This window comes from Gopherus flavomarginatus, chromosome 1 (assembly GCF_025201925.1).
Source record: "Gopherus flavomarginatus isolate rGopFla2 chromosome 1, rGopFla2.mat.asm, whole genome shotgun sequence".
NCBI classification, from domain to species: domain Eukaryota; kingdom Metazoa; phylum Chordata; order Testudines; family Testudinidae; genus Gopherus; species Gopherus flavomarginatus.
Window position 1 is genome coordinate 41,227,320 of NC_066617.1, and position 15,808 is coordinate 41,243,127.

Below are 15,808 nucleotides of genomic sequence, written 5' to 3' on the forward strand. Positions count from 1 at the left end.
TGTTATATATAATGGTTAAGGCTGAATGTCTGTTACGGATTCCGTGACTTCTGTAGCGGCTGGTGCTGGCTCAAGGGCTGCCTGCAGCAGCAGTTTGGGTGTGTGGGAGGGGGCTCAGGGCTATGGGCAGGGGGTTGGGGTGTGGGGCAGCATTTAACCTCGGGGTGGGGGGTGCCCTGGCTCCCACTGGCGTGTCCCTGCAGCTCCTAGCCAGAAGGGCCAGGGGGCTCCACAGCTCCCGCCCCCACAGCTTCCATTGATTGCAGTTTCCAGTCTGTGGAGCTATGGAGCTGGCATTGGTGGTGGGAGCAGCACGCGGAGAGCCCCTCGTTGTCCCTCCTCCTAGGAGCTGCAGGGACATGCAGAGCCGGGTAGGGAGCCTGCCAGCCCCGCCAATCCTCCCCCTACAGTACCAGCAGGGGTCCTGGGCTGCTGTCCGCCCTCCTTCTTGCTCCCCAGCACCAGTGTGGGTTCTGGGCCATGCGTCGCCCCCTCCTACCCCTCTGGAACCCTCCCTATCACCAGCAGGGGTCCTGGGTCACGTGCCCCTGCCTGACAACCCCCTTCCCTCAGCACCTGTGTTGCCCTTGCACTGCCTCCCCAGAGCACCCATGGCCCCCTGCCCAAGTTTTAGTTAAGGGTATATAGTAAAAGTCATGGACAGGCCACAGGTGAATTTTTGTTTACTGTCAGTGACCTGTCCATGACTTTTACTAAAAATACCTGTGACTAAAATGTAGCCTTAATTATGGACATCATGTAGGTCTACAAAATCTAGTTACAAAATAAGAGTCTGATCCTGGTAGATGCTCTCTTGACTTTAGTGGGAGTCAGCATATTGCAGGCCCTGAACCAGCGGAGAAATTAGAAGGCCTAGGCAAGTGAGAGTTTTTGAAAATGGATGGGCAGTATATTAGAGTGCCATATGGAAAAGGCCGTCTCAGATGCCAGAGCTGCAAGAAAATGTGTGTCTTAAAGGAACAGTGTATGATTGTGGGAAGGAACAGAGAGGAAGTAGGCACAGGATTAGCAGGAATAGGTCGGAGGAGAAGGACAGGGTTTGTGAAGTAGACTGGAGCAACTCTAGAGAGTTTATTACTATACTGCTTTCTGGATAATGCAGTGTTTCACAACTCTTCAGTGTCCTTGCTCTTCCCCAAAATTCCCTGTGTCAGGGCCTGAGTCTGAATGATTGGAGAGAGAGTTCACAGAAGATTTGAGAGAGTGTTTTTTTTTTTTTTTTTTTGCAGTGGGGTGGGGGAATCCTCTCTCTGGTTTCTGGGTTATTTTAAAGGACTGCTGTTCAAACAACATAACGTAAACCAGCGAAATCTCTGGTCACATTCCCTTCTTGATTGATCATTTTTATATGATCCGAATAAAAAATATAAAACCAAACAGCCATAAACATGGCAGCTCTTCGTCTACAGAGCTCACAGTTCTGGCTTCTGGTCAGCATGTCTGTAACGTGCTTGGATGCTCTGCAAGAACGAGGCCCACACACACTGAGTTATTTGGCTTTAATGAAGGTAAAGTGACACATTCGCAACGGGGACCCTGGGCATTGCTGTCACTTTGGCGGGGAACCCAGCACTGAAGCTCAGCTTGGCCTGGGTCGGAGTCCAAAGGCGGGACCGGGAGCATACAGCTATATAGACACAATACAAAAGCAACTTATACATATGCAAAAAGGGACTTCCCACAGGCTATGTCCGCCCCTTGGCCAAAGGCCAGGGACTGTCCATGGGCGGTGTACGCCCTTTGGCCTAAGGCCATACAAGCTAGTTTCAACCAGTTAAAAGCAAGTTATAACTGGCATGCCGTGTCCTACAACGACCAGCCACTTAGCAAGCAGGGGCTTTCCACAAGGCCGCCGAGAAAGCGGAAATACCCTAGCTAGACCGAGACACAGTCTTCCGCAGTCCCCTACAATGTCCTTGTGTCTCTTTCAGAATCACCTAGCTACCTTTTTACTGTCTAAGAGTAACTGCTTCAGCTCAGAGAGGGACTCACCTAGGACTCTGAAATCCCGATTGTGACTTAACCAAAAAACCTGTGGTCTGGTTTAACAAGTGACCTCTGAAAAGTACAACTGAGGCATTGCAATAAGACAGGAGGGCCATGAGACTGCTTCCAAGAAACTCCAAATGACCTGTATGTTCTGAGGCATTCCAGTCTTTCACAAACCAAGAATGATCTCTGTATGTTAGCCTTGTGATAAACCAGGGGTTCTCAAACCCCTTCTGACTGCCCGCTTCTGACAACAAAAATTACTGCATGACCCCAGGAGTGGGCACCAAACCCCTGAGCCCCACTGCCCTGGGTGGGGGCCTGTAATCTGATCTTCGTCGCCCAGGGCTGAAGCTGAAACCTGAGCCCCACCACCCAGGGATGAAGCTCTCAGGCTTTGGTTTCGGCCCCGGTGGTAGGACTTAGACTTGCTGGGGCTCAGGACTGAAGCAAAAGCCCAACGCCAGTCCTGGCAACTCCATTAAAACAGAATCATGACCCACTCTGGGGTCCTAACCCACAGTTTGAGAACCCCTGTGATAAGCTAAATCTGCTGCTAAACATGGCACAGAATGCAGTGACAGTATTTGTTAAAAATCCGCTAGTGCCGCTACTTCTGTATTCAATAGACAGTGCTCATTTCTTTATTTGTTATTTGGGAAAAAGGTGAGAATCACAGTGTAATCTGAATTTGAATCCTTCCTGCTCTGTCAGAAATAGTTTAGGGCACAAACAAAATTCTACCATCTCTATCCATCTTGAGCTGCTCTCTGCACATCCTCTGTTAAGTCTCATAAGTGATCCCTCTTGGAGTAGGATGCTTTCAGTCAGTCCCATCTTGAATTTTCCTCCATGGCACACCTGCCTTGGCAGTGTAAATGTGAGTAATGTTGGCCAGTTGAAAAATAAGTGGTCTCAAATTAGTCTCACACACTTTTCCTCTAGGAAGTTTCAAGTAACTGGGGCCTGGTCCACACTACGCTGTTAAATCGATTTTAACAGCATTAAATCGATATAACGCTGTACCCGTCCACACTACACTGCTCTTTATATCGATTTAAAGGGTTCTTTAGATCGGTTTCTGTACTCCTACAAAATGAGAGGAGTAATGCTAAAATCGATATTACTATATCAGATTAGGGTTAGTGTGGACGCAAATCGAAGTTATTGGCCTCATTATTTTACAGTAGCTACCCACAGTGCACCGCTCCAGAATCGACGCTAGCCTCGGACCATGGACGCACACCACTGAATTAATGTGCCTAGTGGGGACACGCACAATCGACTTTATAATATCTGTTTTATAAAATCAGTTTAAGCTAATTCGAATTTATCCTGTAGTGTAGACGTAGCCTAGGGTAGCCTGAATGCTTTTTGTTTTTGCTAATGTTTTTAAAAGAGCCTTTTGAACTGCATAAATCAGTAACATTTTAACCTTATCCATTTCCTGTGAACCAGTAGCTTCCCTGATATCAAGAACTACAATTCCTTTGTCTACTTTTTAGTGCCAGCACTGGATCTTGCTTTCTTCTTTTGAAAGTAAGGAATTAAATACAAATAAAACCACAATATTTTCCTTTTTATTAGCTCTTTTCATTAAAATTATTTTATAACTAAGACAAAGACACCTTCTGACTCTTCCAATAGTTCATTCTCTTATTCTTTCCTAGAAGTTCAGCATGTTATTTTAGGTGCGAGAGTGGGTCCGCTGGTATTTGGTATTAGAAAAACGCTCTCTGAGAAACTTTTGCTTAGTTTAAGGTCAAATACTAAATCTTAGCCATTTTTGGAACTACTCATTTTCATTACAAAATTAGTAGTATGATCTAAATAAAATACAGCCAAAGCCAGGATACTTTTGTATTTACCCTGTACGCTGATTTTTTTAGAGACATCTCCCAGATTATAATGCAAAAAGTGTAGAAGCACTATGGCTTGGATTTATCAAAGGAACCACAGGGAATTCTTGAACTTCAATGGGATTTGGGAGCCTAAGCAGCTTAGGCTATTCTGAAAATCCCTGTTCATGTACATGAAAATGGTAAATTAAGCCTGATGCTCTTCCCAAATCCCACTATCACTTGCTACCTTTCATTAAAGAGGTACCATGGTCTAGTGGATAAGGCACCGAACTGGGAGACTTGAGTTATGTTTCCAGCTCTGCCACTAACTTCTCTGTGATCTTGGGCAAGTCATGTCATTCTATGCCTCTGTTCTCCACTACCTTTGTCTGTTATTTTCTACTTAGGTTGTACACCTTTTGAGGCAGGGACTGTCTCTTCATATGTGTTTTGTATGGCGCCTAACACAAGGGACTCAGATTTTTGTTGTGGCATCTAGACACTATTGCAATACACATAACTTACCTTTTTTTAATTTTCAGCGACTGAATCTGTCTAACTATAAAGCAAAACTTTCTACCCTGCTCTGGCTTGAGGAGATCCATGCTGAAATGGAGATCAAAGAATTTAGCCTGAGTGGAGTTATTTTGAAAAAGAATGGAAACTTCTTGGTGCTGGAAGTACCAGGGTTGGCAGAGGGAAGACCTTCCTTAAATGCAGGTGATGGTTTACGCTTAATAAAATTGTAAAAGCTGAATAGCAAGATGAGCAATATTCTCAATCTATACAATAGAAACTGATTCATTTTGTCTTTTCCATGTTTTCTCTTCTCTTAAAAACATTTGGAGACACAGCTGTTAACCCTGGCACCTAGATAAATGAAATATTATGCCACTATATTTTATTACAGTGCCTCAGAATGTTTGATTTCTGGAGATCTTATGCTTTGAAGAGGCAGTATATGTGTTTGTGTGCTTTCATGGCTTGTCCTGATATATTCAGGATTCTGATGTACAGTAGTAGATGATTGAGTTTTCCATAGAAAATATACTGTCTAGTGTTATACTAAACTAGAGAACATGTGAGAGGCTAAATGTAAAAGCCAGGTTAAAGGAGTTAACTTTTTGAGATCAGAATTTTTGGAATTTGTTGCAATGTGCAAGATGTTATTTCCAATAAATAGTGCTGAAACTTTGTTAGTAGCTTACCGCAATAGGTGCCTTGTAAGTATTACACGATAAAAACCTGTAGGTGTACCAGTTTTAAGAACATAAAACTTAATTGAGCTGAGGTGTGCACAAGTGCATCATCTTCAGTGATGTCACTTCATTGGTGAATTTGCAGGACCCGTGAAACTCATTAAGTTTCACTGTATTGCCCCTCCCATCAGTGGCTGGTACTGCAGTGAGAATTTTCCAATACCTTGTAACAGTATTTTTATACTAAACATTGTATTTATTTTTTTTTTAAAACTAGGCGACAAAGTGATATTAAAAAGTCAAGACTACTCTGAGCATATAATAGAGTACATTGCTTATGTTACTGAGGTGAGTGAGTTAGCTTTTTGCTAAGAAACACTAGTCCACAAAACTAAGAGGAAACAGAGTTAAAGGAGTAATTGTTCAGCTTTTGTGAAACTGGATTCATTTCAGTTACTCTGTCCCAAATTATTGATTCTAACTTTATTTCATACTGTGTACTTGGAAGACAGAAGCTTTTGCTTCTTCTCAACACTACAAATGTCACCCACTAAAAGCAAACTCTGTAAAACTCTTGTGTAGAAATATGAAATTATATGGTAGCTGTTATCCATTTTTTGTTTTTACGTAGTATGAGCAAATGTTTCAGAAGGTTTTTCATACATAAGGGATCTGATCCTATAGAGTGCTGAGTGCCCTCAGATCTTACATGACTAATAAACTGTCTTCTCAAACAGATTCACGATGAAGATGCTACTCTGAGACTTAACCCAGAGTTTGAACAGGTTTACAGCTTTGAACCCATGGATGTAGAATTTGCATTGAATAGGTATTTTTGTAGACTTTTAAAAAGCTGTATTTCACTGTCCTTTATTATGTTAGTCTTATTTCACGACCATTTGCTTAGTTCTGAGAAGTTCACATGAAGGTGAAAGACAAACAAAATCATAGAACCGGATAGTCCACTGACTGACATCTTATGTACTCATTTACATCTGTGCAGAATACTATCAAATCAGAATGGGTGTAAAATGTAAATCACTCCCTTTCTTTTACATGACTACTCTAGGTGCCAGGCAACGGAAAATCGGACTCTGTAATTGAAATAACTGTGTGGCATCAGAGCAGAACAAGAATGGCTGATATTGACTTCACTATATTGTTTTTTTTTTTTAGTATTCTGCCATCATCAAAAATTTCTTAGAAAGCCATTATTTTCAGTAAAAATTCATCACTTCGTCTTCCTTAATAAAACAAGTTGGTGTTTTGTTTTTTAAGGAAAAATATCTTCCTGCCCCGCTTATCTTTGAAATTCAAGGAAACTTATTTTGTCATTTAATGAGAGACACTTTTTCTCATATTTTATCAATTTTTCTGTTTTAAAGTTTTTAGTGAAATATGCCTGTAAAGGAAAATTGACCAACTAATCCTTCAGCTAAGTACCACATGAAAATACGAATTGAGGGAAGAAGTATATGATGATATAGAGGCGTAATGTTTCATTTAAGTCATTGATATATAGCATTGACTCAGAGAGGAAATGAGTATTGCTGTATTCTATGGAAACCTTCGTTTTTAGTTTAATCCACACTATTGCTATTCTGTTGACAGGACTACCAGCAGGCGATGCCAGTTTGCAGTTGAACAAGGCATCTATCTGGGTGAAAAAGGTAACCTTCCAATGGCCTAGGGCATTTTTCCTCCCCTTCAGTAAACACTGATGTGAAGTTAATATACTATATTCTTCTGGTCAGATTTAAAAATGCAGTGTTTCACTGGGGCTTCTATCCATTCACCTAAATTACCCCATATCTTTGTCCAGAGAGTAGCAATCCTTTGTCACAGAGCAACCACTATGAAAACTGATTTCCCCTCTGTGGTGTCTATACATGAGAAAAGAAGTTTGACTCCAATTAGAACTAACAAATCTAATCAATTTCTAACTACTGGTGCCACTATGTTTTGCACAATATGAAAGAATTCTCTAGGACTTCCCAGCATGGGTAAATTGGGGAAAAATGCAGGAGGAATATAGGGAACATGCAGAATTCCTGCTTTCAACTTTTAACTTTTTACGTAATCCTCCTCTGTTAGAGTTGGCTAAATATTATGGCCTTTTTATTGAAAAGAGTTGCACATTTCTGATCAGCTGTACAGCCTACAGAAATGTAAACATGGACCTCAGTTTTACCTTCCTATTCCTCCCTCACCATACCTAAGGTTTTTACATCAAATTCTCATAAATTGGACGCAGCTAATTTCAAGTGCAAGGAAAGAAGCTGATGTTTCAGTTATAATTAAAAATTGACTGTAAGTATCTTAATGTATCTATATTGATAGAGCCATGTAAAATGCATTTTCAGAATTCTGTTCTTTTTGTCTTTCCCCTTCCTTAAACCCAAAGTGTTATTTCCAGATACTCTGGTTTTACAATCCCCGCAAGTTGTCAAGACTTGGAATAATATGGGACGTCGTACTGTTGCTGCTGATCATGAACAGTATACCAAGAAGAAAGATGTGGTAAATCTACTATCAATGTATTTCTTAAAATCTTTTACACTTAAATGGCAACAGTTAGCTACTGCAGACAGGGCCGGCTTTAGGAAGTGCAGGGCCAGATTTGAATACCCGGCGGGAGTCCGGGTCTTTGGTGGCAGGTCCTTCACTAGCTCCGGGTCTTCCGCGGCACTGAAGGACCCACCGCTGAAAACTCGGAGCAAGTGAAGTATGTGCCGCGAAAGTGCCGCCAAAGACCCGGACTGCCGCCTAGTGAATAAAAAGTAAAAAGTTAAGTCTCTTCTTTAGGGCGTGGGGCCCGATTCGGGGGGAATCAGCCTAAAGCCAGCCCTAACTGCAGATATAATTTTAGAGAGGACCAGCACAATAGTGAATGCATTGTTATATCTGGTGTATTTATGATGTCTTCCTTCTCGTGGCAAAGATCTTGTTTCACAGTTCAGTGCTTTGAGTGGGTCTAACTGTGGTCCATGATTTTTGTTTCTGAAAGGGAAACTGCTTATGAAACTCTCAGTTTGCATGACCAGATTTGCTTTAGACTGGTTTTCATAAGCTCCTTTTAAAAAAATAATAATAATAAATAATAATAATGGGCAGCAAATCATACTGACTGTAGGAGCAAATGAGAATCCTTATTGTGAGGCATAATTATGCTTCCTGATGCGATTGATCCACTCTTGATGTGACTCCTGATTAAATGCATCATAAAAAGAGGTGGATATTTCCTTTAAAATAGCTCAAAATGTACATATTGGCAGTTCTTATAGGGGAAAAAAAACAAATAAACCAATGCTAACTTTTGAAAACTCCTCTAAACCTGCAGAATATCAACAGTGCTTTAAGAAGAAGGTGTCATGAGTAACTTTTTTTTTTTTCTTTCGTTAAAGTAAAAGGGGCCAGGATGTGAGGGTATTTGTCTGGGTTTTTTCTTTCCTCTTTGTCCTTCCCCCGCCCCCTATTTTTTTTCAGTTGATATGCAGTTAAATGGGAGGAAATGCTAAACATTTCTAACCACCTTAAAAGCATTTCAAAGAGAGAATAGTTGCTGTAAGGTTACAGCCGTGCTTACCCTTGATTTTTTGTGTGCACGTGTCTTCTGTAGTGTTCTTTTCAGAAAAAGAAAATGCAAAATGAGGAAACAAAATGCGTGGTGCCAAAGGAGAGAAACATAGTGGCTGTGCCTCGAATGGTGGCTGTTGCTACACAGACAAGTAAACTGAGTATGTTTTAATGTTTTCTTTCCATCTTGTACTGATGTTTTGGATTTGAAAGTTGCACTGGTAAACTGGTTTGGAGGATGGAGTGTGTGTGTATATGTAGTTTTTAAACAAACAAACCAAAAAAACCACACAGATCTTGGTACATTGAGGAAGTTCCAGAGGACTGGAAAAAAAGCTAATATTTAAAAAGGGCCAATGGGATAATTATAAGTTGTTTGGCCTAACATCTGACCCAGGTAAAATCATGGAAAAGCTGTTATGAGACACAGTCAGTAAATAATTAAAGAATTGTAATGTAATTAATGCCAGTCAATATGGGATTTTTTAATAGAAAATAGGTCTCATCAAACAAACTTGATATCATTTTAGATGAGATTACAAGGTTGGTTGATAAAGGTAACTGTTCACGTAAGATACTTGGACTTCTCTAAGGCCTTTGACATAGTCTCTCTCACCATTCTGATTTTTTTTTTTTAAATGAGCACTATACAAAATCTATGTAGCCCTTATTAAATGAATTAAAAACTGATTAACAAAAGATTGCAAATGAGAATAATTATCCATTGGGGGTATTTCTAGTGGGATCCTGGAGGGATCTGTTCTTGGCCCAATGCTAAGCTTTGTCAACGTGGAAAAAATATAAAATCATTACTGGTAAGATTTGCAGATGACACCAATTGGTGTAGTGGTAAATAGTAGGGCTGGCACGCAATTAAAAAAATTAATTGTGTGATTAATCATGCTATTAAGCAATAATAAAATACCATTTATTTAAATACTTGTGGATGTTTTCTGCATTTTCAAATATATTGATTTCAGTTAAACAGAATACAAAGTGCACAGTACTCACTTTATATTTATTTTTATTACAAATATTTGCACTGTAAAAACATTTTTCAGTTCACCTCATACAAGTACTGTAATGCAATCTCTTTATCATGAAAGTTGAACTTACAAATGTAGAATTATGTACAAAGAATAACTGCATTCAAAAATAAAACCAATGGAAACATTAGAGCCTATGAGTCCACTCAGTCCTACTTCTTGTTCAGCCAATTGCTGAGACAAACGAGTTTGTTTACATTTGCAGGAGATAATGCCTGTTTCTTGTGTACAATGACACCTAAAAGTGAGAATAGATATTCACATGGCACTGTTTTAGGCGGCATCACAAGATATTTACGTGCTGGATGTGCTAGTCATATATCGCTTCATATTTAAACCACCATTGTAGAGGACGTGTCCATGCTGATGACAGGTTCTGTTTGCTAACAATCCAAAGCAGTGTGGACTGTGCATGTTCATTTTCATCATTTGAATCAGATGCCACCAGCAGAATGTTGATTTTCTTTTTTAGTGGCTTGGGTTCTGTAGTTTTCACATTGGCATGTTGCTCTTTCAAGACTTCTGAAAGCATGCGCCACACCTTGTGCCTCTCAGATTTTGAAAGGCACTTCAGATTCTTAAACCTTGGATCAAGTGCTATAGCCGTCTTTAGAAATCTCACATTAGTACCTTCTTTGTGTTTGTCAAATCTGCGAAGGTGTTCTTAAAACATAAGCTGGGTCATCATCCGAGACTGCTGTAACGTGAAATATAGGAAGAATGCAGGTAAAACAGAGCAGGAGACATACAATTCTCCCTCAAAGAATTCAGTCATAAATTTAATTAATGCAATATTTTTTTAACAAGCGTCAGCAGCATGGGAGCATGTCTTCTGGAATAGCGGCCAAAGCAGAAAGGGGCATATGAATCTTTAGCATATCTGGCACTTAAATACCTTGCAATGCTGGCTACAAAATTGCCACTCGAACTCCTGTTCTCACTTTCAGGTGACATCGTAAATAAGAAGCAGGCAGCATTATATCCTGTAAATGTAAACAAACTTGTTTGTCTCAGCAAATGGCTGAATAAGAAGTAGGTCTGAGTGGCTCTAAAGTTTTACATTGTTTTGTTTTGGAGTGCAGTTATGTAACAAAAACAGAATCTGTAAATTGCACTTTCATGATAAAGAGGTTGCACTACAGTATTTGTCTGAAGTTAATTGAAAAATAGTATTTCTTTTATCATTTTACAGTGCAAATATTTGTAATCAAAATAATATAAAGTGTGCACTGTACACTTTGTATTCTGTGTTGTAATTGAAATCAATATATTTGAAAATTTAGAGAAACATTCAAGAATATTTAATAAATTTAAATTGGTATTCTGTTGTTTTAACAGTACAATTAAAACTGCAACTAATTGCAATTTTTTAATGACAGTTACTTTTTTTGAGTTAATTGCGTGAGTTAATTGTGATTAATCGATAGCCCTAGTAAATAGTGATAGGGACAGATCAGTTATCCAGAATGATCCAGATGTTACCAATCATTTGGTAAGGTTGGATCATTTGAACAATATATTTTAATACAGCCAAGTGCAAAATCATACATCTATCTAGAAGAAAAGACTGTAGGTCATACTTACAAGGTGGTTGACCGAATCCTGGAATGCAGTGACACTGAAAAGAACTTGAGTCATGATAGATAGTTAACTGAACATGAGGTCACAGTGGGGTGATATAGCTCAGAGGTGAATGTGATCCTTGGATGCCTAAGTAGAGAAAAAATAAGTTAGAAGTAGGGAATATATATGTATACAGCATTACTAGAATATTATGTCCAGTTCTCATGTTCACACTTCAAAATGGATGTTGAAAAATTTGGAAAAGGTTCAGAAAAGAGCTGCAAGAACGATTGGAGGTCTGAAATACATACCTTAGAGTGAAAGATTTAAGAACCTCAAATTAATTACTTTATCTGAGAGACAGCTAGAAGGTTACTCGATCACAGTCTACAAGTACCTATGTGAGGAAGTAATTTCTTATAGATGACTCTTTAGTGGGGAAAAAAGTATAGTGAGATCCAACAATGGGAAGCTGAAGCTAGACAAATTCTCACGAAGTAAGGCACACATTTTAATGTTGAGGCTAATTGATCATTGGAACAGCTTACTTAAGAATATGGCAGAATCTTCATCATGTGAAGTCTTTAAATCAAGACTTGGATGTCCTTCTTGAAGATAACTTCTGTTTGACCTTTAGAACATATGTATGGGCTTGATGTAGAGTTCACTGGAGTGAGGTTCTTTGGCCTGGGTTATGTAGGAAGTAAGACTAGATTATTATGGTCCTTTCTGGCCTTAAAAATCTATGAATGGCCCCTTGCACCTTTTGAAACTGAAGGCCCTGTTTTTACTATTGTAATTGTTATTACTTGGGATTGGGAATTTAAAGAGTTGTCAGATACATTTTTAGCTATCGCTATCTTTTTAAGATGTCTATAATATAAAGTATACATCACATTAAATCAAAACCTGTTTAACTGAAATACTAATTAAAAAAAACTCTCCTTGTGTATTTGTAATGCTTATCTGTTTTGAGTATAGTCAATGGAATCATGACACCTGAACAGAGAGACTGTGAATTTTTCAATCCTGTGCTGAATGAGCATCAGAAATTAGCAGTGAAGAGGATACTTAGTGGTGAATGTCGTCCAACTCCTTATGTTCTCTTCGGACCACCGGGAACTGGAAAAACTGTGACAATGATAGAAGCTATCTTACAGGTAATAGTGAACAGCAAAACAATAATCATCTGGAATTGCCACAAATACTTATCATAATCAAAACTAAAAATAGCTTTTAAAAAAACATGCTAACACTTAGAGGGTATTTCAGTTCAACTCTCTCTTTGTGAAAATAAATCCAAGAGAAGACTTCTGTACAAGCTTGTATTCATAAACAACATATAGTCAGTTTTTAAATTCAGTATTTGTGTTTAAAGCCCTAGTGAATAGTATTTAACCAGTGCTTTAAAAGAGCATACCCTGCATTCATGGTGTGTGTGTTTCAATCTGATGATGATGAATGAATGAAAGAATTTCCAGTCTAGGCAAAGATGTTTCCTTGAGATTTGACTGAACTGCAACATGACGGATGTAGAAACATTTGTAACTGTATTCTAAATAATTCTGAATTATATTAAATATTTGAAATATGTTCTTGCTTTATTTGTGATTAATATAGTTTTTTCCAAATGTTTTTAAAAGCTGCACTTCTTTTAAAATGCAGGTACATTATACTTTACCAGACAGTCGAATTTTGGTCTGTGCACCATCCAACAGTGCAACGGATTTAGTTTGCTTACGACTGCATGATAGTAACTTCCTAAAACCAGGAGTTATGGTCAGAGTTAATGCTAGCTGCAGGTGTGAAGAGGTAAATTTTGTGAAAACTTTTAAAATACTAAAAAAGGATGCATATTTTTAATCTTAAAATGTTACTCTTAGGACTTTCCTCTGTTTGTTAGACTCACTGAGGAAAATACTATTTATATTTTTAGGGTTAAAAATAATTCACTAGATAATCAATTGGGGAAAATGCATCAGTTGTGGTAAAGAGTTGCTAGAATTTGAGCCTATACTTAAACTCATTGTGTAATGCTTTTTTTCTGCAAGTAGGCCATTTATGTCAACGGGACTACTTCAAACAGTAAGATACTACTCAGTGTTAAAAAGGGTGATAGAATCTGCTCCCTAATGCATTGAGTTGTATGTATGCAACTGAGATGGCGTTCCTGGTGTGCAACCTGGACCGTGGGACCGCTAAGCCCTCTGTCCCACCAGCCTAGGTATCCCTGTCACCCTGTGATGCTGTTAAGCCACGAACCTCTGGCAGGTTTTGCATTTACACAGACATCCACAGGCAGGGACACACCCAGCTGAGTTACATGAATGCTTTGCCAGCCACTGATGAATCAACAGTAGAGAGGCTCCTCCCTAGCTCCTTCCCAGCCTTGCTGCACCTCAGAACTGTTCCATCTTGCCCTGGTCAGAAGCCTGATCAGTGTAAGTTCATTACCCAGTCCATACTTCCTCCTCATTGTGTAGACTGAGCTGAGATTTCCCAAAAAACCAGCACGGTTTTAGGTAAAATATAAAACAGATTTATTAACTACAGAAAGATAAATTTTAAATGAATATAAATAGCAAGCATAGAGATCAAACTTGGATACTTAAGAAACAAAAATAAATTTTCAGTCTGAGTTCTACACATTTAAACAGGATTTGAATCAGGCAGTCTCTCACCCTGACAAATGGTGCAAGCAGGTTACAGATCCTCAACACATAGGCTTGGACTCTTTTCAGCCTGGGACCTGCCTTCTTAGTTCAAAAGTCCTTTATCCACCAGATGTTTCTTCCAGGTGTTGAGTTGCAGGGGGGAGAGAGGTCCAGTAATGATGTGACTTCCCCTCTTTTATAGTTTCTTCCAGCTTGCTACAAAGATCTATGTTTGTGATGTAGAGGTCTGCCTCTATTGGTCGAGCAGTATCCATTGTCTGTGTTCTCTCTGAGAAGTCTCCATTGTATACAGTTTCTGGGATAATGGATTCTTTCCTTGATGGGTGTTGATGAGCCGTTAACCGCTGTCTGGCTAATCCATTGTTGTACCTGAAAGGCTGTTTGTTGGTGTTCCTGTCTTCAGAACATATTTCAGTAACTCATAAATAGCAAAACTTCATAACTTCACATACAGTGATATCACATACAATCCAACAGGATATTAATGATCAACAGATCAAGACTTTTAAAATGATACCTCAGAAGCCATACTTTGTATGAAACATCCTAATTATATGACAGTGGTGAATATGGAGGTTCAAGGGTGGCACTCTGAGGTACAGTGTGTCCAGTGGCAGATTGTCCACGAGGCCCTTGCCCAAGGGCTCTGGCCATTTTGTGCTCCCTGCAGGAGCGCCGGGAACTCTGGCGCCGCCACCGCCTCCTCTTCTTCCCCTACTACCTCTAGCTAAGTTACTCAGGCTGCGGCTGGGGGAAGTGCCTCTCCCCCAACCCCGGACATGCCGTGGCTGGGGGAGAGGTGCCCCTCCCTGATCTCAACCCAGCCCGACCCGGACCTGCCGTGACAGAGGGAGAGGCACCTTCTCTCCCCCCCCCCCCCCCAGCCCAGGTGCTTCTGCAAGGGGTGAAAACTAGGGGGAGTCCTCTCTCTCTTTCTCTCTCTCTCTGTGTGCTATAGCCCTGGGGCAGCCTGCACCTGAAACACCTCATCCCTGGCCCCACCCCAGAGCTTGCACCCTAAGCCGGAGCCCTCGCCTCCCCATACGCCTACCCTCTGACCCAGCCCTGAGCCCCTCATTCCCAGAACTCATCCCCAGAACCTGCACCGCTACCCCACCGCCACCTTTTGACCCAGCTCTGAACTCCCTCACACACTCCAAACCCTTTGGCCCCACCCCCACCACATAAATTTTGTTAATGTGCACCAATATGGAGGTGATGTGTCATTCTGCACCAGCGTGGGAAAAACAAGAGGGAACACTGCTCCCCAGGGTCCCTCCGCCCTGCTCCTCTTCCCCTTGAGGCCCTGGGCAGGCTGGAAGACGGAGCCTGGGGTAGGGTAAGCATATACCCCTCCGTCCCCCATCCCACACAGAGCTGGTCCAAGCCTTTCTCCTGCCTCCTGAGCTGGTCCAAACCAGTAGCCCAAGTTCTCCTCTTGCCCTGCACAGGGCTGGCCCAAGCCCCGTTGCCCACCACCTCTCCAAGCCCCTTTTTGGCAAAACTGTTTGGCAAGCACAAATGGGACAAATGCCTAGTTTTGCCAAAAAAGTTAGGACATCTGGGGCCAAAATGGGACGTATGGTCACCCTAGGCTGGGGTCCCCAAGCTTTTCAAGTCAGGCCTCCATCCACCCAGCCACCCCCTCCCCTTGCAGGAACTGGGGGCCAGAAGTGTGGCTGGACGGTGGTCTCTCCTCACCCACCCCCGGAGGCTGATTTGGGCCCTGCCACGCCCCCCTCATATGTTCCTTTCTGCCCCCCCAGGGGACTGTGCCCCGTAGTTTGGGGACCACTGCCCTAGGCTGAGGTAAGAGCCACCCAGAAAGCTGTGTGGAGCCCCGGGCCCTCCACTTCCCTGGGTGTGGGGGGTGAGAACAGCCCCTAGCCCACGTCCCT

At 41.0% G+C, this 15,808-nt stretch overlaps 1 protein-coding gene across 1 annotated transcript in view; it reads left to right on the forward strand.

Annotated features, from left to right (window-relative positions):
• Positions 1 to 15,808, forward strand: part of MOV10L1 (Mov10 like RISC complex RNA helicase 1) — an 88,315-nt gene that overhangs the window by 29,627 nt on the left and 42,880 nt on the right. The window contains exons 11-18 of the mRNA XM_050936110.1: positions 4,394 to 4,571; positions 5,328 to 5,398; positions 5,788 to 5,879; positions 6,662 to 6,720; positions 7,455 to 7,570; positions 8,670 to 8,787; positions 12,217 to 12,395; positions 12,901 to 13,047. Coding sequence (XP_050792067.1) covers positions 4,394 to 4,571; positions 5,328 to 5,398; positions 5,788 to 5,879; positions 6,662 to 6,720; positions 7,455 to 7,570; positions 8,670 to 8,787; positions 12,217 to 12,395; positions 12,901 to 13,047 — 960 coding nt within the window. The remainder of the gene's footprint in view (positions 1 to 4,393; positions 4,572 to 5,327; positions 5,399 to 5,787; positions 5,880 to 6,661; positions 6,721 to 7,454; positions 7,571 to 8,669; positions 8,788 to 12,216; positions 12,396 to 12,900; positions 13,048 to 15,808) is intronic.